General features: G+C 43.0%; 1 protein-coding gene across 1 annotated transcript in view; it reads left to right on the forward strand.

The window, feature by feature from the left end:
• LOC144679072 (acidic amino acid decarboxylase GADL1-like) overlaps positions 1–27,445 on the forward strand; it is a 60,558-nt gene that overhangs the window by 17,833 nt on the left and 15,280 nt on the right. The window contains exons 3-8 of the mRNA XM_078539345.1: positions 190–316; positions 9,398–9,488; positions 13,591–13,697; positions 19,567–19,682; positions 21,958–22,037; positions 26,779–26,833. Of these exons, the coding sequence (XP_078395471.1) occupies positions 190–316; positions 9,398–9,488; positions 13,591–13,697; positions 19,567–19,682; positions 21,958–22,037; positions 26,779–26,833 (576 nt within the window). The remainder of the gene's footprint in view (positions 1–189; positions 317–9,397; positions 9,489–13,590; positions 13,698–19,566; positions 19,683–21,957; positions 22,038–26,778; positions 26,834–27,445) is intronic.

Consider the following 27,445-nt stretch of genomic DNA (forward strand, 5'->3'; position numbering starts at 1 on the left):
AACAATAAGGACAGCGTGACTTTAAAATGACATTATTAAATCAAAATGCTTTTTGAAAAGAAAATGAGCATTGATGCAATAAGTTACTGGATTTTGATTTCACAGTTATGCCAAGAATAAATCTCTCAGTCTTGTCACAAGATCTTTCCCTGTGCTTGCATTGCCCCTATCTTTGCCTATACCTTCCAGGTCTGTGAATGGCAGCCTCCCGAAGAGCTCATGAAGCTTCTTGACCTGGAATTGAGGGACACAGGAGAATCCCATCACCAGCTGCTACAACATTGTCGGGATGTTATAAAGTACAGTGTGAAAACAGGTAGGATAATGCCTAGTGCCGGTACTTTATATTTGAAACCTCATATTGGGTCAGAGGACAGCATCCTTTCTCAGTGTGCAAGGAATGAGGTAGATTGTGCTTCTTAAGTGAAAGTCAGGCCATAAACCATGATTGGGGTTGATGTAGACTTACCCACCCTCCAGGATTGTCTCCAGAAATTTAAGACTTATTTCCACAACAATGCAGTGACATGAGGTGTGAATGACTGCCCTTCCAAGTTATAGTATAAAAATATTAGACATGGGAAGAAAATCTGTTTGACTGACAGTCATGAATCATCTATTCAGCTAACGAACAGAATGTTTGCTTTCCAATTGGCTGAGAAAGTGGTGCACCAGGAGTACGGACATGTTGGGTAACCAATGGCAGGCTGTGTGGGGGCGCAGGATGATTGGAGGCAAGAGGCCGTGTGATGACACCTACAGGAATATGTCCATCCAGAGTTGGCAACCATAGGTTAGCATAATGTCCATTCTTCATTGCAGACAATTCAAGGGGACTTCAAAAATTTTGAAACAAGAAAATAGTTTTGAATTAAAGCCATTGAAGAGCTAAAATCATTGCTAACATTGCCCACTTTTGCTGATGGATTATATTATTAAATGCATTTCATGGTAATTTACAGATGGGTTTGGTGCCTGGTTGGTGCTGAGTTAACTGATTGCGAAGTGTGGGGAAGGAACAAATCAGCTGAGGATTAAAAAGTGGTTGTGTCTGGGCAGAGATGGCTTGACACCCTTTTCATTGAAGAATATTTTTCATCATAATTGATGCTGCTAATACCTGATAACAAGAAAGTGCAAACATTCACTTCAAAAAGTGCTTTCTGAGAATGCTGGGGATGAAAAATTAGTTGCCAATCAAGCTGGAATTGCAATAATGATCCTTCAATCTTTCTACCGCTGCTAATGAATCGTTTAGTCAGTATAAATATTAAAAGGCTGTTTACTTTGGCATTTAGGAGGAAATAGCTGAAAGAGAAGTGAGAAAATCCTGAATTACTAATGAGACCCTAGGTGTACTAATAACCCCTGTAACTAAACATCATCAGATTTTTGATGGCTCCCAAATGTAAAAAGGTTGCATTGGGGAGTTACATGTTAATTCAGAGTCAACATGCTCTCAACTGTTCCAAGGACCTGGCTGCATGATTCAAAGACGCGCATTAAACAAATCATAGCTTAGTAGGAAATTATGGCTGCTTTATTTAGGAAGGGAATCTGGAAATTGTTGGAACCGTAGAGATTACAGGGGGTATATGGAACTACTGATAGACAGTAACATTTTTTGAGATTCGCAGAAACACACAGTAGTAATGATAAAGCATTTTAATACAGCACCCGAATGGATAGAAGCCCTTCTGTACTTTTCACAGAATCGTTATGGTGCAGAAGGAGGCCATTTGGCCCGTTGTGTCTGCACTGGCTGTCTGAATGAGCAACTCACCTAATACCATTCCCCCGCCTTCTCCCCGTGACCCTGCATATTCTTCCTTTTCAGATAACAGTCTAATTCTCTTTTGAATGTTTCAATTGACCTGCCTCCACTGCACTGTCAGGCAGCGCATTCCAAACCCTAACTGCTTGCTGTGTAAAAGCTTCTCCTCATATCACGTTTGCTTCTTTTAGTAGTTATTTTAAAATGCCACCCACCCCCACCCCTGACCACCCACCCCTCTCCAACCCCGACCTCTTCACTGGTCAGGGGGAAACAAGCAGTTTACCAAGCACAGCTGAAAAGTATAACTTATCTGAGCACTAAATGCTACTAACAAGTGAGCACTGATGGGCAAGATTGATGAGGTTGGTACAGGGTGGAAACTCTTTTGAGTTATCAACAGTCACAGATTGCATCTCTTTCGAGTACAATCACAGTTCTTGGTTTCCGGGAGTGGGACATGAACCCACAACCCTCTGATTCAAAGGTGAGGGTGCTATGAACTGAGCCACAGTAGAGCATATTGAGGACCTCTCCTCAGTGCATAGGGATATAGTATCATGTTGCCACTTGCACATTGCAATGAAAGCTGGTCTTAGTAAGCCCTTAAGAAGTAAAAAGGCAGTCTTTTCTTCTCACAATTTGGCAGCCATTTTTTACATGAAGATAGAGCCATGCGTGAATACTTCGCCAAAGATTTTGATGAGCACAACACCGTCTTTTATGCATGTCTGCTCTATTTTTTTTGCCACAGCTAGCAAAGATAGGCCTGCTGACCCTGGGGACAATGTCAGGCTTGGTTCTGATGCTGACCTTGAAGCGCACAGCAGTAAAGATCATTAGAAAATGTGATGCAAACGCAACTTTATTCTTGTCCGTGATGCTGTGCTGCTGTGCCCAACCAATCAAGCATAGCAACATTGAATCATAGTACAGCTGGAAGCCATTCAGTTCCTTGTGCACACGCTGTCTGTTTTGAACAAGTTACCCATTTGGTCCCATTCCCCTGTTGTCTCCCCACAAACTTTAATTTTTATGTGCTTTGTAGTCGACGTTCTGGCTTTTTACAAGTTTTTAACTGAAGATTATAAGTGTAAACAGTGAACAAGTTACTCATGAAGGAACAAACCTATTCTTTTTTGTACTGACCTGAATCTGAAAAATTAATATTAATATCTCAGTAGGCCTCCTTTCACGTTCCATATTTGTTAGGAACTCTTTTTCATTCAGTAGAGTCAGGTGATTGTTCCTAAGGTTACAGGAGAATGCAACTGCAGGCTAGTAATGATGTTGTTCAACAGATGCTACTGTCATCTTATAAGGACAAATCTTCTGGCATATCTGATTGAAAAAATGTGCTTAACATCAGCTTTATTATATCCTTTGGCACCAGCCCTTCTGCTGAATAGTGAAAAGAAAAATCAGAGCAATGCAGTGTTGCCATTAGCTCTTTGATCCACATGTCAGCTGCTTGCACCTGTTGCCCTGACACTGAACCCCGCCCCCCCCACCCTCCATGGTGAGCTGAGAGGCTAGGACAAGGGTTAAGAAAATCAGAGGCGTTGCTTCACTCCTCTGGGTAGGAGTCATTCTACTGTTTACCTTCAGGCTGGAGGTTACTGAATACAGGATGCAGAGGCCCATGAGTGTATAACTGTTTTCCTGGTCAGTTTACTTGATGGTACAGAGACCCATAGACAAAAGTGAAAATAAAGCACCCTACCAAAAAGATGAGAATGTCAATGAAGTATGGGCCTTAAAAGCATGTTATGCAATACCCCGCTGTATCAATATAAAATAACTGGGTTAACACCTCCATCAGAATAGTGGACAGAACACTATCATGCGGAAGCATTGAAGCATTTATCATTGAATCACAGAAATTTGCAGCAAGGAAGGTGGTTATTTGACCTCTCGTGTACACACCGACAAGAAGCCATCCAGCTCAATCCCATTTTCCAGCTCTTGGTAACCTTGTATTTATACAGCACTTCATGAAGTACTTTTTAAATGTTGTGAGGGGGTTTTCCTGTCTTTACCATCTTTTCAGGCAGGGTATTCCAGATCCCCTACCCGGTCTGGGTGAAAAAATTTCCACTCAAATCCCCTCCAAACTGATTTCTTACCCTAAATCTTTGCCCCCCAGTCATGGACCCATCAACCAAGGTGAAGAGGGCCTTCCTATACACTATATCTAGACCCCTCATAATTTTATATGCTTCAATTAGATTTCCCCTCAACCTCTTCTGTTCCAAAGGAAACAATCCTAGCTTATCCAAACTTTCCTCATAATTAAAACTGTCCAGTCCAAGCAACATGGTGTTCAATCTGCTCTGTACCTTCGCTAGGTCAATCACAACTTTCCTTTGGTGTGATGACCAGAACTCTCACAGTACTCCAGCTGTGGCCAAACTAGTGTTTTATACAATAACAGCATAACCTCCCTGCTCTTATAGTCTGTGCTTCGAATAATAAAGGAAAGCATCCCTATGTCTTCTTGATCACCTTATCTACATGTTCAGCCACCTCTAAGTATCTATGGACATGCACTTCAAGATCCCTCTGTTCCTCTACATTTCTCAATGTCCTTAACATTCTTTGTGTATTCCCTTGCCTTGTTAGCCTTCCCTGAATGCATTACCTCATACTTCTCCAGACTGAACTCCACCCACCTGACTAGCCCATTGATATCTTCCTGCAGTCATTATCAACTACACGGATAATTTTTGTATTATCTTCAAACTTCTTAATAATACCCTCGATAGGCAAGTCTATACCACGAAAAGAAAGGGACCTAGTATTGAGTGCTGTGGAACCCTGATGGAAGCAGCCATCCAATTAAAAAAAACATTGACCATTATCTTTTGCTTCCCACCTATGAGCCAATTTGGATCCAATTTGTCACTTTGCCTTGGATCCCATGGACTTTTGCTTTTGTGACCAGTCTGCCATTTTAGACCTTAACAAAAGCCTTGTTAAAATCCATATGGACTACATCTAATGCACTATCCTCATCATACCCTCCTAGTTACCTCCTCACAACATTCAGTAATGTTAGTCAGGCATGACGTTCCCTTAACAAATCTGTGCTGACGTCTTTGATATTGTCCAATAGAATCTTAAAGCCCTAGTGAAATATTTCCAGCAATACATGCATTTTAGTTCTCTTGAATGGATATAAAATACTTTCTTGGGTTTTAAGTATCAGAAAGCACCATCTCAGTTTCATCCTTTTTGTGGGTAATAAATGCTTGTTTTACTGAGTGCTGATGGCATTTAAAACATTTTCTCCTGTGAATTCTTTCCCCTAGCTTCCTGAAAAGTTGGTTCTTCCTAGGAATCAGTTCCAAACATACCGATGTGTTAGTGAGCATATCTTTCCAAATCTGACTTAGCAAATTATATTAACCCAGCCCAGACACTTTCCTCTTGGTTACTCTGTTCACGTTCTCTATTAAGTGCACTTCATTCTGTTTGTATATTTTTTTTGCATTGATTGTAATGTTATGGTTGACAAATGAAAGAAAATTGAACCTTGCACAGTGCATACTTCTCAAAAATGGTCTGTTTGCACAGCCGTAAGTAAATAATGGTCCATATCGAGTTGGCTGATCTCAACCAGGGTGCCAGTAAGGTGTCTCAATTGACCTCAGTGCCCTTGGGCAAGCAAGGAAAAATACGCCACAAAATCCAGCTCTGGATCAGCATCCTCGAACCCTGTCATCAGGCGAGGACAGACTTGACTGTGATGATCTTGTGGTCAAATTGGTAGCTGGCACTCATGGGGCTCACTCATAAAGAAAAATGACTTAGAAAGCACTGGGGGACAACCAACCCATTTGGGAGTTTATCCCTGCGTGAGGCAGACCCTCCAGGAGAAGGAAGGAAGAAAATCAGGGAATGGGGAGAAAGGCCATGGAACCACCTGTGTCAGCAATGTGGACTGTTGTCAATTAGTGAAAAGTGAGCAGATTAGCTTTGGGAGTGCTGTACTGCAATTACCATCAATAGTTCCTGCATGTTTTTACACTCTACTCACATTACCCATGAGATATGACAGCAACATCTGCTGTCCTGGAAACTAGTGGCGTGATGTTATCCTCTTTCCAATGTCTACTGAAGAAAGGAAAAGATAAAAATAGAACTAATCCTGCACAACAACGGAATAATTTCTTATGCACAGCAAATGAAACGTTAAAGGATATTGATCTTCCACATTAAGCTGCAGATTTTAATAGATCAATTTTCTATTTCCTATTTGCATTTTCTTCCTTTTTGCCTTCTGGAAGTGGGAATCAATCACAAGGTAATTACAGATGTCCATCCAGAGATTCTGACACCTCCCTATTGCAACCTCCAATTGAATCTCAAATTATGCTAGAGTTTTTGTCTCTACTACTGTAGCATGTTTTTGAAGAAGAATTTCCTGATATCAATTTTAAAATTTACTTCTACTGGTTTGGACCCATGTCCCCTAGTTCTCACAGTTTAATTTAATTTCTAGTTTAACTTCTTAAAACAATCACCACTCAATGAGCTTTCTGTCCAGGCTGAAAGACCCAAATCTCTCAAATCGTTGCTCATAATTCAGACTCCTGACACTGGAGAAAAGCCTGGTAGCTCTTCTCTGTACTGCAACAACCTGGGTTACAGGTAGTAGTGACTTCCTAATACTCTACCTAAATAACCACTCATCATGTGTGAGTCTACACTATCTTGGGGACTAACTGACTCGGAGGGGCAGGAGACATCACAGCTAGTCCCAATTTTGTCCTCACTCACATTCCAGTAGGAATTTTGATCAAGTCTAGGAATCTTAATCTTTTTCCTCACCCCACTGCTCCCAAAACCAGGGACACTGAGTGCAATTATAGCAATCCCATTCCAGCTGAGATCAGCTAAATCAGCACAGACCTAGCCTGGGATCTTCCTGTTCTGTGTAGCTCAGTGTCACGAGGCATTTACTCCCAGTTATGCTATCAAGGGAATTACTTAACCAACTTAAACAATCATTTAAAAGATGCCCTGCAGCTGCTTGCCGAGGCTTCCTCAACAGCACCTTTCAAACTGATGATTTTTACCACCTAGAAGGACAAGAGCAATAGGTGTACGGAGACACCACCACCTGCTAGTTCCCTCCTAAGTCATGCACCATCCCAGCCTGGAAATACATCACCGTTCTGCCAAAATCCTGCAACTCCCTAACTAACAGCACCATGGGTGTACAACACACGGATTGCAGTGGTTCAAGAAGGCAGCTCACCACCGCCTCCTAAAGGGCAATTAGGGATGGTCAATAAATTCTGGCCCCATCAGTGATGCTCACATCCCATGAATAAATAAAGAAAAACCTATTTTTCAACTGGTTCTTCAAGGAGCTCATTGACAGAATCAATGACTTTAGTCAGGATCTATACTGTACACCAGTGATACATCACAACCAAATAGTAAGGAAGATACTATTTAGCAAATAGCAAACAGGGATGAAAAGCATCAATTGTGAATTTCAAAAGAAGGCAACAGTCAAAATTGGGCAGTCAGCAACAACTACTGAATAAAAAAATTAAAAGAGCCAAATTATTCAGGATAATATTGTAAAACATTCTGAACATCATCACAAGCTGTCATTGGCTAAAAAACTTAGCACTGGAAATAAAGGGCTGGATTTTTACTACAGAGGTGGGTAGTTCAAGTTGGGAAATTTCCTGGCTCGTGCACCCATCTCGGGAAAAAGCCCTGAATGGCGTGATTTTCGCTCCATGGGCGGGTGGGGGTGGGGGTGGGAGGTGGCTGCGGGATAGAGTTGGGTTCGCCTCCCCTGGATGCAAATTGGAGGCAGCCACAGGGGCTGCCAGGTGCCAAGGTGGGCTTGTTAAAAGGCCTAACTCAGTTCTCTTGGACTTCTGCAGTTGTTTTGTTAAATATTAGGGCCTCTAACCCTCATCTCTCATACCCCATCACCATCCACACTCCCCCATGCCCTATCCATAGCATCACATGCCCCCTACCCAGCCCCATGGCCCCCTGTAGCCTCCATGCCAGCTTATCTCCAACATATCTCCCCCCACCCCCCACCACATGGCCCCTTATAACCTACATGCCAACTCATGCTTCCCACTACCCCTATGGCCGCTTATAGCCTCCATACCAACTTAATGTCAACCCATGTCCTCCGTGCAGTATCCACCATGGGCAGAACTCAGGTGCCATATTGAGATGAAATAACATAAAGATGTAAATACCTATTATAGCTTTAACTATTAAAAACAAACACTACCATTCATGAAAGTCCATTCAAAACTTTAAAAAGCCTCTCAAGTACTTAATCCTTTACCAAAACCAACAGTCTTGTGTTCATAATCCCAGAGTGAAGATAACTAATCCTTTAATAACTTTTCGAGCTGTCAGTCAAACTGTGAACTTATAACCCCTCTGCTGCAATAATTGTAGGCTGTGGAAAGCCGCCAACCATTAACAATGATGTAATGATAGCCCTTGAGGAAATGTCAACAAACAGCTATTGTAACTGCTGGAGCAGATTTTGTTCAACTCTTACAGACACAGGCAGGTTGTTTATTTCTTAATTTTTAAGGGGCTGAGGAATCAAACAACTTCACAGCTTGAGTTTTTCTACTCTCACTGATGCAGGCAGGCTGTTTTTTCATTTTTAAAGGGTTGGGAAGTTAAATAGCTTGACAGATTGACACTTCTACATAACCCATCCGCTCTTCATGAGCATTTATGTCTCCATAAATATGTGAATATTGTACTGTGGGTTAAGGCCCTTGCTCCAGTGAAAATGAGATCTGTTTGAAGTTAACACTGAGTTCACATGGCCCTGCTGAGTTTGGGTTTTCCCTTGTGTGAGTCATGCCTGCCCCCTTTCTCCTCTTGGCAAAAATAGGATCTGTCTGAAGTGGGGGTGGATCCGGGTTCTGTTGCAATCTTTAAAAGTCCACATAGTCTTCGCAACTCCGTAAAAACCTGGCACAACGTTTTTGACATAATAAAGATTTGAAAAATTACAAACTTTGTAAGACACTGATTACACATACAGGGCTATGCAGTACCATTTGTGTAAACGGTCTTAAGAATGTTTTGTATTAGAGAATTGCGCCTCTCTGTGAAGCCTCAGGCTTAAATTTATACTTCCTAAAAGTGGTCTAAGATCTTACTTGACAATAACAACTGATCCTAGCAACAACCTGTGGGCATTTTTAACTCCGATATAATTCTGGATAAGTCAAAGCTTTCAGAAAATTCACGAGCATAACACGAAGTAACACTGCCTAAAATACTGAAGGTAATCTTTATAATAAAATGTTTTAAATCTATAATTTTCTCTATGAATGCCAAGTATCTGCATGTATATAATTGATCTCTCTCTTGCTCAGCCACAACACGAGAGACATTGTGATGAAAATAACTTCTCTTTCTGTCTTTATGACATTGCCTCAGTTTGACAGCAAGAGAGCTCAGCACTGGTTCTCAAATGTTTCCAGGTACAATGTTAGCGGCACGATATTTAAAGTAACCTGCTCTTCTTTTGATCATCATCAGCAGTGGACAGAGGAAATAAGCCAATTAGTACAAATGCATAAAGAGTATTTTTATTTTTTTTAGGCCATCCAAGATTCTATAACCAGCTATATGCCGGGATGGATCATTATTCTCTTGTTGCCCGCTTTATCACTGAAGCACTCAATCCCAGCATGTGAGTAGTAGTTCCTAATGCTTCTATTGTATAGTTCTTTTCTATGTAGTCAACATTGAATATGCTCCTCTTTTTCCTTCTCCCTGTTATATTTTTCTTGATTTTTAGTTTCTAATTTCCCCAAATTACCCAGCAACAATAAAAGTATGGGAAGCTCATATCCAGGTTGTCTTCTATGCTCCTCTTAAGTTGATAGCTGGGTTATGCATAAGGATTGTATTGTGTTGGGCACTCTGCTGACTTCTCCTCTCCTTGGAGAGCCACCTGCCCTCTGCTCAGCAGCTTCCTGAGCTGAGATTGGTAACTTGACGAGCTGGGACCATGGGTGCCACATATAACTCAGAACGTGTGTTAAAACACTGGTACTCTAAAATGCTGTGGTAAGCCAGGTCCTCACGAACCTGAATCAATTCTCTGGGATCACATAGGCAATATGATTCATGCCATCCAACCACTACAATACGGCCTAGAGAGGAAGTCCAACAGCAGCCTTTCAGGAAAAAAATAGATGCAAACCCTCTAAAATCCAGAGATTGTTTTGTGCATTCAAATATTTTATATCAAGCATTGTCAGCGCACTGGGAGGTTTTCTTTTCCTTTTTGTTTATTCTGAGAATTTTTCATTATGCAAACTCGCTGGGGGCAATATTAACCTAACTTGCAGGGTGGGAAACTGACCAGATCAGGTAGAACGCTGATTTTATACCTTGCCCGATATTCCGCGTTAACTTCAATGGGGATTAAAATTGGGCAGAGTGTAAAACCAGCATTGCATCCAGTCTTGTCAGTTTCTCAACTCTCAAGGTTAAAATTGTTCCCATTGGGCGGGGTGCAAAAGCAGCATTCCACCTGATCCCGTGGACTTCCCACTCGGCAATTGAGGTTAGAATTGCCCTCGGTAAGTCAGAAAGGAAGATAGAACAATGGAGGAGCTTAAAAATATGCCTTGAGTCAACTGAAGAGAGTGCACAAAGTTCAAATGTAATACCCGTCAGTAAGTACCAAGTGTAATACTCATCAATAGGTACCAAGTGTAATACTGATCAATAGGTACCAAGTGTAATACCCATCAGTAAGTACCAAGTGTAATGATCGGCCATTAAATGTAGCCTGTAATGCTTTGTACTTTATGCAATCCCAATAAAAGTATGGTAGCTGTGTTATTCTTGTATAGAGACGGGGGCGGGGCCCACTCGCCGACTTGTAAAATGATGCAGGGATACGTCGGGCCTGCGTCCTGGCGTCATTTAGTTTGGTGGGTGTGCAGCTGAATTGGCTGTGCGCCCGCCGAACTGTCAATGGCCTATTAAGGCCATTAAAAAACTAATTAACCTGATTGATGGACCTGCCCATCCAACCTTAAGGCCCTGGCAGGTAGGCCAGGAGCCCAGGCAGGCCTCGGAAAAACAATAAAACCATATCCACGGGCAGGATGAGGTTTCATGAAGTTTTTAAAATTTTTATCAAATGTTTAAATAAAAGACATGGACATGTCCCAACTCATGTGACAGTGTCACATGAGGGGACGTGGCAGGGAAATTTTTTCATTACCTTTCTGTCAACGTTTGAATCGGAGCTGATGTCCCTGAGGCAGCACTTTGCCTCAGGGAGATCTGTGCGCTCTTTCATGTGAAGGAGCGCACTTCCGGCTGAGGGAATCCCACCACCGCCCCCCCACCCCGCCCGCACAGGGAGCGCATAGCACTTCCTGGCGGACGTCACACTGGGTGGGCCTTAATTGGCCCGCCCACGTAAAATGGCGACGTGCCCCCGAATAGGGGCGCTGATCGGAGGCCCAGCCGCCCGCTCCTGCCCTTCCCACCTGACGGGGGGAAAATGTTGCCCTTGGAATCCTGAGAACCAATATTTATAGGTTTATGGTGTGTGCACTTTATCCTGCGCTCCAGATTAGTGAATGTATTTTTGTCTTCTGACTGGAATGCTTTCCAAAATAGAGTTGACCCAAATCAACAATATTGCAGTTTTCAGTTCCACCTGAGTACTGTAGTCAACATTTGCAAGCAACTAATAATGATAGGGCTGTCCTTTTGCACAGTCAGCACTTTAAATAACTTCTTCATCAAACCCAAAAAACACCTATTGGATGATGAACCAAAGAGGGGGAGAATCTTTGCGAAGATCTCTAGTTAGTAAATCTGTGACTACAAGAGCAGGTCAGAGGCTGGGAACTCTGCGGAGTGTAACTCACCTCCTGACTCCCCAAAGCCTGAACAACATCTACAAGGCACAAGTCAGGAGTGTGATGGAATACTCTCAACTTGTATTATGAGTACAGCTCCCACAACACTCATGAAGCTTGACACCATTCAGGTCAAAGCAGCCCACTTGATTGTCATCCCATCCGCCACCTTAAACCTTAAACGCATAGTGACAGCAGTGTATACCACAGACAAACATATTGGAAAGCACCACAGCAACTCACCAAGCCTCCTTCGACAGCACCTTCCAAACCCACGACCTCTATCACCTGAAGGACAAGGGCAGCAGATGCATAGGAACATCACCACCTGCAAGTTCCCCTCCAAGCCACACACCATCCTGACTTGGAACTATATTGCCATTCCTTCACTGTCGCTGTATCAAAATCCTGGAACTCCCTCCCTAACGGCACTCTGGGTGTACCTACACTACAGGGGCTGCAGTGGTTCAAGGGCAGTTAGGGATGGGCAACAAATACTGGCCTAACCAATGATACCTGCATCCTGTGAAAGAGTGAAAAATAACTGTAGTGACAGGACAGTTGGGAGGGATATGAATATAATTATTGTTCAAGGCTGTCATTAATCCCAGAAGGACAGTGAGCTGGAAATTAAGGATGCATGGATTCATTTTGAGGTTGTAAAATGTAGAGCTTGTCCTGTGTGGCAAAAACAGGATTCTCTACTTTACCTCACTGAATGTCTTCAGCAACAAGGAGTACCACCCAGGTTTTCTTCCCTGATGCCTCTGGTCTGTGAATTATTGTGTAACCTTCTGTGATCTCTGTTGGTTAACAAGAAGTTGGATTAAAGCCCAACACACCTGGGGGAATGGATTCCAATCTTCCATCTCATATAATTAATTCTCACTGCGACCCCCCCATTAACACCCTCATATTGTTTTTACCAGGTCAACTGAGATAATGGTAGATGGGGAAGAGACTGAGTGCTCCTCTGTGCTCATGGGTGTTTTGGTTTGCACTGAGCAGACTGGGAAATACTTTCCATAACACATGAATAATTTCGTACCCCAGGGATTTAGTGCAACACCAGGGCCAAACAAGCTTCCTCTCAAAAGCTGTTTTAGGTTCAGCTAAGTCAACGAGCACTTTGTTATTGCTCAGTCCTCAGAAAAAGGATTTTTCTTTAGAATGTTTTTAAAGCTTGCGTTCTTTTCACCTGGCCTTAGTTTGAATGAAGTAAAAGCAGAGAGTGCTGGACTCACAACTCAGCAGGTCAGGCAGTGTCTGTGGAGAGAAAAACTGCGTTAACGTTTTGAGCCTGTGACGTTTCATTAGAATTGAATTGGCAGAAAAACTCCCTGGTATTTGGGCTTTCGTTCCTTTGTAGATCTCCTTCGATACATATATCTATATTTATACGTAGATATTTAAAGTCACCCTTGTGCCACTTACTTTTTTCACTGGGACGACAGATGAGAGAGAGACCAGATTTACACCTTTCCATTTCCCTGATCTTAATTTTTAGGTTGCAGTTGCAATCTGTGAGAGAAGCTGCAGTGGTTGGAATTGAAATCAATTCATCTGGAAATGTTGCAATATGGTAGTTAGCATTGCCATTCTGTTTAGTGATGAATCAGCAGCAGGTCCCATCACAGGTGGCTTATTTTTTTTCTCCTTGCTGCTGTTGCACATGAGTAGAATTCAGTCTGATTTTGTTAGTTTATATTTGAAACAGCTGATAAGACACAGTCTCATGTTTCCTATGTTACAACAGTGATAACACTTCAAAAATAATTCATTGGCCTTAAAGTGCTTTGGGATGTCCTGAGGTTATGGAAGGTCCTATATAAATATATAAATGCAAGCCTTTCTCCCTTTTACTGCTCTGTTTTATCTTATTACCCATTTTCTCCACTGCAGCTACACTTATGAGGTTGCACCAGTCTTTGTACTCATGGAGGAAGTTGTTCTGAAGAAGATGAGGGAGTTTATAGGCTGGACAAAAGGAGATGGTATCTTCAGCCCTGGTAAGAAACAAATCATTTCATTATTTCAACTTTACTGAAAAAAATTACCTTTATTTAACCTAAAGCCATTAACTTTTCCAAAGCCACTAATGTCTGCAGTAGTTATTTGGATTTGCAGCCTTTAAAATAGATACCAACTTTTTCTGTTGTGCTTATTGTATTTTGCACATAAGAAGGCCATTCAGCCCATTGTGCCTGGATGGCTCTTTGCATGAGTTTAACTTTAATGTAGTAGGATTTTGCATTGAGGTAGTCTAATAAGCTCTTGAAGCTATTGAATCAGTAGAGTGCTTCATCAGGTGAGAGCACATAGGAGGAGTGGAAGGAGCAACTGGCTGAATAATTAGGACTGCAACTATTTACCATATTAACAACTTATATGATGGGATAGAAAGCCACATATCCAAATTTTCCAAAGACACAAAGATAGACAGCATTGTAAGTTGTGTAGCTAGTAGCATAAAATTTCAGAGAGATACAGATTAAGCAAATGGACAAAATTGTGGCAAAAGGATTTCAATGTAAATGTGAAGTCATTCACTTTAGACCTAAAAAGGACGGAACAGGGTATTTTCTAAAGATTAAAAGCTAGAAACAATAGAGGTGCGAAGGGACTTGGAGGCATCCAGGTACACAGGTCATTAAAATGCCATGAACAGGTGCAGAAGACAATCCAAAAGGCCTAATGGAATACTGACCATTTATATCCACAGGACTGAAATACGAGAGGGTAAAAGTCATGTTTCAGCTAATATAAAGCCCGGTTAGAGCACACCTGGAATATTGTGAGCTGTTCTGGATGCCCCAAACCAGGAAGAATATATTGGCTTTGGAGGGAGTACGCTGTAGGTTTACCAAATTAATGCTTGCCCCCTAAGGGTTAAAATACAAGGGGAGATTACACAAACCAGGATTGTATTTCCTGGAATTTAGAAGGTTAAGGAGTGATTTGATTGAAGTTTTCAAGATATTAAGGGGAACTGATAAGGTACTTAGAGAAAAGCTATTTCTGCTGGTTGGGGAGTCTAGGGCTGGGGCATTGTCTAAACATTAGAGACAGACTTTTCAGGAGTGAAATTAGGAAACACGTTTACCCGCAAAGGGTGGTAGAAGTTCAGGACCCTCTTCTGCAAACAGCAATTAGGCTAGATCAGTTGTTAATTTTAAATCTGAGCTTGATAGATTTTTGTTAAGCAAAGATATTAAGGGATCTGGGACAGAGACGGATGTATAGAGTTGGGTTGTAGATCTTCTATGATCTCAGTGATTGGCAGAATAAGCTCAAGGGGTTAAAAGGCCTATTCCTGTTCCTATTTTCTGGTGGTGACCCTACTTTCAACCCACAGAACAGGCCACATCCGCTGTTGATGAATTATGGAACGGGGGGGGTCATTTCATTATTCCCTCCAGGCTGAGACAGGAAGTTAAGTATTAGGATCCGAAAAGCATAAGAAACCGGAAGAAATCTATGAATCTTTATATAAAAAAGTCCTGCTTAATATATCCATTAAGCTGAAAGGGACCCACTTGAAAGACCTGTTCAGGGAAGCAGTGAAGGCTGATAGTGTGGATAAATATAAAGGAGGATCTGGGGAGTGAGTGATTGAGAACAGCTATATAACTGCAGCCTTTTTCAGGCCCTGTCCTTTCCTGTATTCCATAAAATAAATTACAATTAAGTATGAATTACAAGCAAGTATGAAGAAAGAAATCTTAGATGGGATCTTGACAACCTTTATTCAATCCAAGGAAATGTCAGGGATTTACATCAGCCGTGAATCTAAAGACAAGCATAAACATCAGTTAGCATTTAGTTGATCTCAGTTTGTGCCTGTTAGAATTTGTGGCGTTACAAAGGCAGGCTCAAGGCTAAATACTCTATGGGGAGGATTTCCGGTCGGTGAGCGAGGGTGGGGCCCGCTCGCCCATGTGTAAAATGATGTGAGATGGCGTCAGGTGGAACTCCTGACGTCACCCGCATTATTTCCATTTTCAGGTCGGCGGGGACGCTGCTGAGTCAGCTGCGCGCCCACCGACCTGTCAACGGCCTATTGAGGCCATTAATAAACCAATTTAGGTAATTGACAGGGCTGCCTGTCCAACCTTAGGGGGCCCTGGTGGGCTTAAGATAAAGCATGAAACCTCATCCACAGGCGGGATGAGGTTTCATGAGGGTTTTAAAATATTTAATAAAGGTTTCAGTAAATGTGATGGATGTGTCCCAACTCATGTGACAGTGTCACATGAGGGGACATGTCAGGGAAATGTTGTTATCATTTGCTTACCATTTTTACATTTGGAGCCCATCTCCCTGAAGCAGCACTTAGCCTCAGGGAGATTAGTGCGCTCTTTTGTACGCATGCACGAAAGAGCGCACTCCCAGCTGAGGGAATTACCCCCCGTCCGCACAGGGAGCGCATAGCGGGCCTTAATTGTCCTGCCCACGTAAAATGGCAGTGCGCCTCCGATCGGGGGCACCAATCGGAGGCGCGCCTGCCCGTGCCCGCTCCTGCACCTCCCCTGCGACAGTGGGGGGGGAAAATTTTCCCCTATCTATTTGCCAAATACAGCTCAGTTGCTCATAACCTCCTATCCTTAAAGGACACTTGATCAGTCCACATTTAAGAATTTGTTCAAGTCCTACAAAGAAATCATTGTATTAAACATAATGTGATGTGGAATTTGCCTTCATTTTCTGCTATATCTCCACATGCTTGCGCCTGTGCTGTTTCGTGAGCCTCTTTTCCCATCTGGCCTTCCTACTTCTGACTATGGGTGGGATTTTACTGGCAGAATCCAAAATACCTGCCCAAAGTTAACAGACCTTTGGCTGCTGCCCAAATTTTCCGGTCCAGCCTGCACTGATTCCTACTGTGGGCGGGACTAGAAAATCCCTGTGTCTAATGTTCGGTGACCTCATTTGACAAAAGACTAGAAGCCCATTACATCACCTGTGATGTCCATGACCCTGCTGCTCCTGTCAATGGCGTTTAGATTTGATCTGCTCTTCCTGTTCCGTTTTGAAATGACAAATAACCATTCCCCAAATCCTTTATATGTATTTTCTCCTCTTCTGTTTAACCACAGACTCCTCCAATGGCAGAAATCTTTCAGTCCTTAACTGCTGCACCAGTATGCTGAAGCGTGTATTTTTTCCATTGAGTTTGCTCCCTTAAATCACCATTTCAGTTTCTACTGTAGTCTGCTGGAAACAGTGCAAATGTACAATTGAATACCATTCCATCTCTCTTAACTTTGCACTTGAATTCTCCTGTATGCTGTCATTTGATTAAAGCTTCAGATATGTATTTGTGCAGTATTTTTCTATATTTTGATGATCGTGATTTTTGTATGGAACATCAGAATGCGAGCAGGTCATTCTGCTCCTCAATCCTGATTCGCCATTTACTGAGATTCATGGCTGATGTGTATCCTAACCCCACCCATCCGTCTTAGCTCCACATCCATTTGGCTAACAAAAATCTATAAAATTTAGATTTAAAGTTATTGATTGAGCTAGCATACACTGCTTTTTATAGGAGAGGGTTCCACACTCCTGCCAGCGTTTGACTGAAGAAGTGTTTCCTAACTTCTCTCCAGAATCGCCTGACTGATTCCACTTCCACTCACTTAAAACATTCCTAACTTCAGTTCTGGTGAAAGGCCCGAAACGTTAACTTTGTTCCTCTCCATGATGCTGCCTGACCTGCTGAGTATTTCTAGCATTTTCTGTTTTTATTTCTGATTTTGAGGTTATGTTTTCTTGCCTGGACACACCCACCTGTGAAAAAAGTTTCTTCCTATGCACCCTACCAATTCTTTTCAAAATACTGAAATCCTAATGGAATCACCTGCTCACCTTCTATATTCCAGGGAATAAAATCCCAGTTTGTGTAATCATTCCTCATGCCTTTGGAGCCCTTGGAACATTCTGGTGAATTTACACTGCACGTCTTCATTTCTAAGGTGCGGTGCACAGAAATGTATACATGCAGATGTGGCCTAACAGGGTTCTGTATAACTGTAGCAAACCTTCCTCCCTTTTCCTTGCTAGCCCTCAAGCTATCAAAACTTTTTCGACCATTAGCCTTTTTACTATTTCTGTCTTCATCTGTTATATTTTAGTGACCTGTACATCCACAAATCTCTTTGCACCTTTGCTTTTCCTGGGAGTGAACTTTTAGGTTGGCGAGCAGGGGCGGGGCCCGCTCGCCGACGTGTAAGATGACACGGGGTGATGTCGGGCGTGTGTCCTGATGTCACCCCGCGTCATTTATATTTTCAGGTCGGCGGTCGCGCAGCCAACTTGGCTGTGGGCCCACCGACCCAGCTGTGCGCCCACCGACCTGTCAACAGGCACTTAAAGAAGTAATTGAAGTAAACAATGGACCTGCCCATCCAACCTTAAGGGCGGGATGAGGTTTCATGAGGAATTTAAAATGTTCCAGAAATTTTTAAATAAAAGTAATGGACGTGTCCCAGCTCATGTGACAATGTCACATGAGGGGACATATCAATAATTTTTTTTCTCATCTTTATTCAATGTTTGAAACTTGAGCCGATCTCCCTAAGGCAGCAATTTGCCTCAAGAAGATCTGTGCACTCTTTCACGCACATGCGTGAAAGAGCTCACTCCCAGTTTAGGGAATCCCCCTCCGCCTGCACAGCGCATAGCGCTTCCTGGCGCACGCCATGCTGGGCGGGCCTTAATTGGCCCGCCCACGTAAAATGGTGGCGCGCCCTCGACTGGGGGCGCCGATCGGGAACACGCCTGCTTGCGCCCGCTCCCGCACAATGCCCCCGATGGGGGGAAGATCCTGCCCCTGGCTTTTTACTATTTAAAAAATACACAGATCTATCCTTTTTTGGTCCAAACTGGAATGCCTGAAACCAACTTGCATTGAAATCTAGCTGTTGCAGTTTTGCCCACTTATTTAATTTATCATTGTCTCTTTGTAATGTTATTCTTCCTTCTATACTGCCTACTATGCCACCAGTTTTGTGTCAGTGGAAAACTAGTACATGGCTCTCCATTGCATTATCTAAGTCGTTGATAAATATAGTGAATTGCTAAGGTCCTAGCACAGACTGTTATTTAATAGGCAAGTGCCATGGAGAAGCTTATTCAGTCTATGGCATTGGGCTGCAAAGGTGATTGTACTTCTCACCAACAGCATTTTAGGGATTAGAGGTGATTTTTTATATATACATATTCAGGTGAGTTGCATCAACTGTATTCACAGGGCTTTTGGTTGCTCTTTAAGAGCTAGTTTTTAACCAATAAAAATGCCTCTAATAAAACATACTCCCAAAGCCAAAATTGATGCTGAGGTCAGACAAACAAAAATTGGATCAGATTTAGTTAGAAGAAGAAACACACAAGTTAAAATAGGAAGAAAGGCCACAGGGGGAAACAGAGAATAGGAGCAAAATGCTGAAACTTGGTAAAGTTTCACCTTTTAAAATTGTAATGTATCATTATGCTACTGTTGGTGACCTGAAGAAAAATAAGAGTGGTTAGCTGAGTTGACTATATAGCTAGAGTTTGATATAGAATGATACCAATAGTATGGGCTCAACCCTCATACCAACTATGGTAGTTCATGGAGGCCTGCATCCTTAGCCTTGTCCCATAATTGATATGGAGTGATCTCCCTCATACTATATGACCAATTCCCTCTCTCTAAAGGGGAGAGATGTCTGTTGTCCTTTGTAGACTCTGACTGATTATCAGCCCAGGATGATGGAGGATCCCTGAGCCATTTACCAACCACTGTTGGCAAGTTGCTGTGATAGAAATAGTGCTTATTTTTCCAATCTATAATTTCCCACTCAAATAATGATTTTCCATGTTCTCGATCCTAAACAGGAGGCTCTGTTTCCAACATGTATGCTGTAAATTTAGCCCGGTACAAGTGCTGTCCGGAGTTAAAGGAGTTTGGGCTTTCAGGTTCACCCCCTTTGGCGATGTTCACATCTGAGGAGGTACGTGGCACATTCATAAATGGTCTGTATTAAGAGGTCTTGATAGGTTATGTTGGTTTCACTGTTATAGGAAGATTGAAGACTCTCACTGCAGTTTATTAGACTAAGTGCACTAGAATGGAGAATTAATTCAAGTTGTACTGGCAGATGGGTCGCTGGGGGCAGGTGGTGGAGGTGGCTCTGAACTAGGAACTTTGGAACATTAGGAGCAAGAGTACACTGTTTGGCTCCTCCTGCCTGCTCCAGCATTCAATTAGATCATGGCTGATCCATTTATCTTCTTTTGCTCCATATCATTTGATACCCTTAAAAATCTTATCAATCTCATATGGATGGAAACCCTCTAAGCGTAAAGGAAAAAAAAGACAGGGAATCAATATGGAAGTAGTGCTGTGCCTGACAACAGCACAGGAAATTGTTTAGTCTTTATTGTGAGGTAACAATCATTCACGAATGCTGTGATAACCTTGCCACTCAGTGAAGGGATCAGGCCTATATATAGGTCATTCCGCACATCATGAATATACAAGCATACAAATTAGGAGCTGGAGTAGGCTATTCGGCCCCTTAAGCCTGTTTTGCCATTCTATCAATATCCTGGGGGTTACCATTGACCAAAAACTGAACTGGACTAGTTGTATAAGTACTGTGGCTACAAGAGCAGGTCAGAAGCTTGGAATCCTGCAGCAGGTAACTCACCACCTGACTCCCCAAAGCCTGTCCACCATCTACAAGGCACAAGTCAGGAGTGTCATGGAATACTCTCCACTTGCCTGGTTGAGTGCAACTCCAACAACATTCAAGAAGCTTGACACCATCCAGGACAAAGCAGCCCACTTGATTGACACCACATTCACAAACATTCACTCCCTCCACCATTGACGCACAGTGGCAGCAGTGTGTACCGTCTACAAGATGCACTGCAGGAACTCACCAAGCCTCCTTACACAGCACCTTTCAAACCCACAATTGCCGTTCCTTCACTGTCATTGGGTCAAAATCCTGGAACTTCCTTCCTAACAGCACTGTGGGTGTACCTGCACCACATGGACTGCAGCAGTTCAAGAAGGCATCTTCTCCAGGGCAATTAGGGATGAGCAATAAATGCTGACCTAGCCAGCGTTGCTCATAGCCCATGAACGAATAAAAAAAAAAGATAAGATCATGGCTAAACTAATTGTGGCCTCAACTCCACTTTCCTCCCTACCCCACTATACTCTGTGCTGACTATCTGAGTCCACTTAGCCTCGTTTTTCTGGCTTTTTCACATGTGCCTATTTAAATTTTTCTTCTTCAAATATTTATCCACTTATCTTTTAAGAACTATTATGGATTCTGCTTCCATCATTATTTCTGGTAAGGCATTCCATCTCTTAACAGCACTCTGCATAAAAGAAAAACACTCCTAATTTCTCCCTTCATCCTTTTGATCATATTATAAATTTATGCCCCCTTTTAACCAACTCATCAACCAATGGAAATAGTTTTAGTTCCCAATTTGCCTTATGAAAATCACTCATAATTTTAAACAGCCATACAAGACCTTCCGTTAACCTCTGTTCCAGTGTAAAGGGTCCCAGTTTTTCTAGTGACTCCTCATAACCAAAACCTCTCATCCTTGTATCATCTGAGTGAATCACTTCTGTGCTGTTTCCATGGCCTTGACATCACAAAGGTTGCAAAGAGGAGTGTAGAGGACAAGATTAATCGAGAAGTATTGTTCAGTGGCACTTAGGTTTTAACAGTCTGTAGCTTGTGGGAGGTCAGGAGGACTGAGGGAGTTAAGGAGTGCCACAGCTCTGAGATCCTGGGAAAGAATTTGTTAGGAGAAAAAGACTGTGAGAGTTTTTCCATGACCTTGTTATTGTTCTCTCCTCTGCATCCAACTTCTATTCCAATTGCTACGTAAAACAAAACCAGACTTACTTCTTGAACTCACATTATTAACCTGTGCAAACTGCTGTTCTTGACTGCATATCTGCGATTAATAAACCCATTCTTGTAAAATCCAAAATAAGTTAAGGAAGAGGAACATTACAAATGCACAGGATCATGCCCACAACATTTTCTTCAGATTCCCAGCATTACTTTAATAAATTACACAAAAACCTTGTTGCATTTCTTTTGATCTGTTGGATAGAACAGGATTTTCCAATAGAAATAAAAGAAAAATTCATCTAAGCCATTCAGTTGAAGCTGCAAAAATTGGAACATTAAGCAATATGACGTAGCCCAGGCTGATGAAAATTATTTAAGCGTTCTTTTTGTTCCATAGTGCCACTACTCTGTGAAGAAAGCTGCTGCCTTCCTTGGAATCGGCACCCGCAATGTCTACATGGTGAAAGCTGACAAAAGGTAGGGAAAATGTCTGTTTAGTCAGAAAACAGAATGCACGGGCTAGCAACAGTTAATGTTGCCTGGCATTCTTCGTCCACTCCTTGTCAATAAGGCCTTAATTCAAACATTGATGTGAAAATGCTTCGTAAAAAAGTTAACTCCTGTCACATGTTTGGAAATGAAGTGTGACTCTGTTGCTTCCACTTTAGTCTTAAAGCAGGAATTATTAGGTGAAAGAAGACCAAAGTCCATTTCTCTTCAATTTGTCCATGGGATGTTAATGCTGGGTGTTCCGTCCAGTTTTCTTCTTATTAGAGTTTTTTGTAACAGTTTGATACTGGTAGTTGCATGAGAAAACAATAATGGAATTGACTAACCACCACAATCAATCTCTATTGCTATCTCGTCCTCTGAACAGTCTACAATAGACCCAGACATGAGGGGAGGAAAACTCCCACTGGTGGAGAGCTTACAGAACCACAGGTCCAAAGACATCTGTTCCTTCCAGGCATACTACACTTACCATATGTTTTTGCCAAATGAAGATGCCTTTAAGTTAGCTCAGGCACATTCATATTTAGGTGTCAGATGTAGCTCAGTGGTACCACTCTCATTTCTATGTCAAAGACCTGGGTTCAAGTACCACTCCAGAGACTTGAGTGCACAGTCCAGGTTGACATTCCCAATGTAATAATGGAGACATTAAACCAAGGCCCTGTTTGCTCTCTCAGGTGGACATAAAAGATCCCATCACACTTTTCAAAGAAGGGCAGGGGAATTCCAGGACAATATTTATCGTTTAACCAATATCACTAAAGCTGTTGATCCAGTCATCGTCTCATTGCTGTTTGTGGGACCTTGTTGTGGCCGAATTGGCTGCCACACTCCCCACATCACAGCAGTACAAAAAATTACCAGAGTAACACACTTGTAAAAAAGGTTGTGCCCAAAGTAAACTACTGATGTTACTGCCTTCAATATTTTGAGTTCCTCTGAAAAATATCACTTGCAGTGCCTCAGAGTTCTCTTGGCTGCTGACCTCACTACTTTTATGATTGTTTTAACACAAGTTCTGAATAAAATAGCTTAAATCTATTTTGTTAAATGCCTATGATTTACAAACCTTCTTAAGCAGCTCTTCCCAAAAAATCTGAAATTAAAGCGCAATAGAGAACAGAATCCAAGGCGGTTGGTGAAGTTGAAACAAAGGCACAGAGCTTTTCTTTGTTGAGAGAGTTTATTGACTTTGTTCAGACTCACAGCTCTCCTCTCCCACACCCAGGGCAGAATATTGAGCTTGCCGGCAGGCATGCCCAACCCGGCCGAGCGTAAAATGATGCGCGATGACATCGGGCGAGCGTCCCAACGTCATCATGTAGTCCAGCGATATTTCGTTCGGCGGGCGCGCGCAGGAGTCGGTGCTGTGCCAGCGGACAATTAAAAGGCCCATAAAAAGGTCATTAATTTAAAATTACGCTGCCTGTTCAACCTTGTGGTTAGCGGGCAGGGGAAAATGCCAAGCGGCCTTTGCACGTTTTAGGAAACCTCATCCACGGGCGGGATGAGGTTTCCAAAAGCAAATAAAAATAAAAATTTCACACTTGAATTAAAATCAGTGCTGCTGCTCGCGTTCCACACCGGGTGGGCCTTAACTGGCCCGCCTGTGTAAAATCGTGGTGTGGTGCCGATCGTGGACGGCGGTCAGCTTCCCGACTGCCCCTGCCCGCCCCTGATGAGCACCCCCGCCAAGGGCAAAATTCTGCTCCCAGTGTCTGGGCTGCCCCCTATTTATACATGCTCAAAGCACCTAATTAAACAACCTCCTTCACCTGTGTATCAATATAACTATATTGATATATATACAATATAACTAACATACCATTAACAAACACTATCCAGAATAGTGAACCTGCTCGCTTCCTCGACTTTTCAGTGGCTGCAGGCATTGATCGTGCAATTATTTTTGACTGATGTTGGAATGTCTTTCATTTTTCTTTTTGCTTTAATATATAAAAATCAATGTCATATAAATTGTACATTCAATTCTTCAACTCAATCTATAAAAACATATAATGGGATGATTTGGTAGTTCTTATTTAGCCCCAGTAGCTTGCTATCTTATTTTTGGAGCTGCTTTCGATGCCTGCACTAGCTGCTGATATGCACCAGATACTAATAGGGCAGAATCTTCTGTTCGGTGAGCGGGGGCGGGGCCCACTCGCTGACACATAAAATGCCGCGGGGTGACACTGGGCATGCGTCCCGACATCACCCTGCGTCATTTACATTTTCAGGTCGGTGGCCTATTACAGCCATTAAAAAGACTAATTGAAACCATTAATGGACCTGCCCGCCCAACCTTAAGGTTGGCGGGAGAGGCCGGGAGCCCTGCCGGGCTTCTGAAAAAAGCATGAAACCTCATCCACGGGCGGGATGATTAAAAAATCTCAGAATATTTCAAAATAAAAGTTATGGACATGTCCCAGCTCATGTGACAGGGTCACATGATGGGACATGGCAGCGAAATTTTTCTCTCACCTTTATTTGAATTTCTCAATCGGAGCCGATCTCCCCGAGGCAGCACTTGGTCTCAGGGAGATCTGTGCGTTCTTTCGTGAAAGAGCGCACTCCTGGCGGAGGGAATCCCCTCCCCCCCTCCCACCCGCACAGGGAATACATAGCGCTTCCTGGTGGACGTCACGCTGGGCGGGCCTTAATTGGCCCGCCCACGTAAAATGACTGCGCGCCCCCGACTGGGGCTGCTGATTGGGAACCCGCCTGCCCGCTCCCGCACACCCCCCCCCCCCCCCCCCCTCAACAGGCGGGAAAATGTTGCCCATAATTTCGTACGCACAAAGGTATTTCTGGTGACATCATTGCCTGACAGGAGCAGCATCTCCTGTATTCCTGTATTCCTTGCTGGGTCTTTGTTTTTGCCTCTTGCCGCAGGTGTGCAACTTTGAAAGTCAGCCACATGAGAAATGAAATCCATTTTGCTTATTTAACCACTGTCGTTTCTGAACAAGCCTTTGAAACAAGTTGAGTACACTGAGGCTGAGCAATAGCTTAGGCATCAGCTCACAAACAGAAAAAAATTCTGAACACTTGTGGTTGAAATTTATTCGACATGTACAAAAAGCACCAGAAGGTGAACCCCATCCCCTCCTTTTCTATTTTTTTTTAAGAAGTTATTTTCTCTGCTTCCCTCTTTGGTCTTGGTGTTCAAACTTTAAAACAAAGTAAGCAAAAGAGCCGGCGTGATCAGCTCCGCGCCGCCATTTTACGCGGGCGGGCCAATTAAGGCCCACCCGTCGTAAGACGCGAGCGGTAGCGCTCTGCACTACCTGTGTGGGCGGGGGGAGGAGGGAGAGTCGGGGCCAGCGCTCACTCAAGTGCGAAAGAGCGCTTCAATCTCCCTGAGATTGAAACGCTTTTGAAAAACATAGGGCAGAAACTTCCCCCCCATCGGGGGAGGGGGTTGTGCGGGGGTGGGCACGAACCTAAGGGGGCGCGCTGCCATTTTACGTGGGCTGGCCAATTAAGGCCCGCCCAGCGTGATGCTCGCCCAGGCGGGCGGGTGGTGGGGGTGGATTCCCTGAGTCAGGACCTGCGCTCTTTTGCCCATGCACGCAAAAGAGTACAGAAATCTCCCTGAGGCACCTCAATTTGTTTAAGTTTTAAACATCTAAATAAAGAAATTAAAGACTTTTAAAACATGCCCCCTCATGTGACAGTGAGCTGGGACATGTCAATGAATTTTTTTTTGATAATTTTAATTGAATTTTTAAACACTTCATGAAACTTCATCCCGCCCGTGGAGGAGGTTCCATGAAAAATGCGAAGGCCGCCTGGGCTCTTCGCCTGCCCGACAACCTTAAGGTTGGCCGGGCAGCTCACTTAATTATTTTAATTAGCTTCTAACCAGCCTTAAAAGGCCTTTGACAGTTTGGCGGGCGCACAGCAGACTTGGCTGCACGCCCGCCGAACTGAAAATTTAAGTGATGCACGATGACGTCGGAACGCACGCCCGCATGTCACTTTACGCGTTGGCGAGTGGGCCCGCCCCCGCTCGCTGACCGGAAAATTCTACCTCTAAATAAATGTAATGAAAATTTATTGAACATGTCCCCTCATGTGACTGTGTCACATGAGATGGGGACATGATTTCATTTTTCTGAAAACCTTTTTATTTCATTCGTAAAAGCTTTAGGAAACCTCATCCCGCCAGGGGTTCCGGTGTATTTTTATAGCAAAGTGAGGAACTCTTGCTATTGTCAGCTCATGCAGATATGGAGAAACATTGCCAAAAGGAGAGAATAAAGTTGTAAATGGGATCAAAAGAAATCTACCTTTTGGTAATTACTTAGTATTGCTGCTAGCATTTCATTGGATTAATCAGCCCTAGAACCTTGCAACGCCTCTGTCCTCTTCTAGTTATGGTATCTGGTGCATCACCAATTTGCTTTGGTTCATCATTGGTGGCCGTGGCTTCAGTTGCTTAAGGCCCTAAGCTCTGGAATTTCCTTCTTAAACCACTCTGCCCCTCGACCTCTCTCTCTCTTTAAAATGCTACCTAACACCTACTTCCTTAATATTCCCTTATGTGGCTTGGTGTCACATCTCGTTCGATAATGCTTCTGTGAAGTGCCAGTGCTGTTTTACTATTTTAAAGGTGGTATAAAAATACAACTTGGTGTTGTTGTTGAGTGAAACCCATTTTTGCACTGAAGCTGAACAATGTGTTCTTTGTTTCTTTCAGAGGGAAGATGATACCAGAAGAGTTGAAGAAAGAAATCCAAAGAGCCAAGAAAGAAGTGAGGGTCTTAGAGATCTAACAGAAATTAAGCTACTGCTTGCAAAGTGCTGAGTGTTTCTCTTGAAGGGATGGATGTTTACCGTGTGTATGAGTGACGATGCATTCACACTAAAGCGGCCCACAGTAGTAGTGTAAATCTGGACCTTAGATTAGGCGCTAACCTTGTACTTGTGCCACAACTTAACATTGGTGCAATCACTTTGCACTGGCACTACTGTTGTAAATGCACCCTGTGAATAAGTTTTTGATAAAGCTATCTTCATGAACGTGCTGGAAATTTGGAACTCTCTCACCCAAAACAGTGTTGAGAATTGAAAGTTTCAAAACCTGAGATTGATAGGTTTTTTGTTAGGTAAGGGCATCAAGGTTGACTGAACCAAGCTGGGTCAGTCGAGGTAAGATACAGGTCACCCATGATCCGATTGAATGGTGGAACACGTTCAAGGGGCTGAATGGCCTATTCCTGATCATATGCTCCTGTTAAAGTCATGAAATGTCAGTAAGAAGAATCAACTTGGATCTTATTCTTCAGGATTGAGCAGGGCAGGAGCGTTTGAAACTGTAGATATACATATGATGCAATCTCTAATGTCTCCCCAGGCCAAACATT

The sequence above is a fragment of the Cetorhinus maximus genome, chromosome 3 (assembly GCF_964194155.1).
Source record: "Cetorhinus maximus chromosome 3, sCetMax3.hap1.1, whole genome shotgun sequence".
Lineage (NCBI taxonomy): Eukaryota > Metazoa > Chordata > Chondrichthyes > Lamniformes > Cetorhinidae > Cetorhinus > Cetorhinus maximus.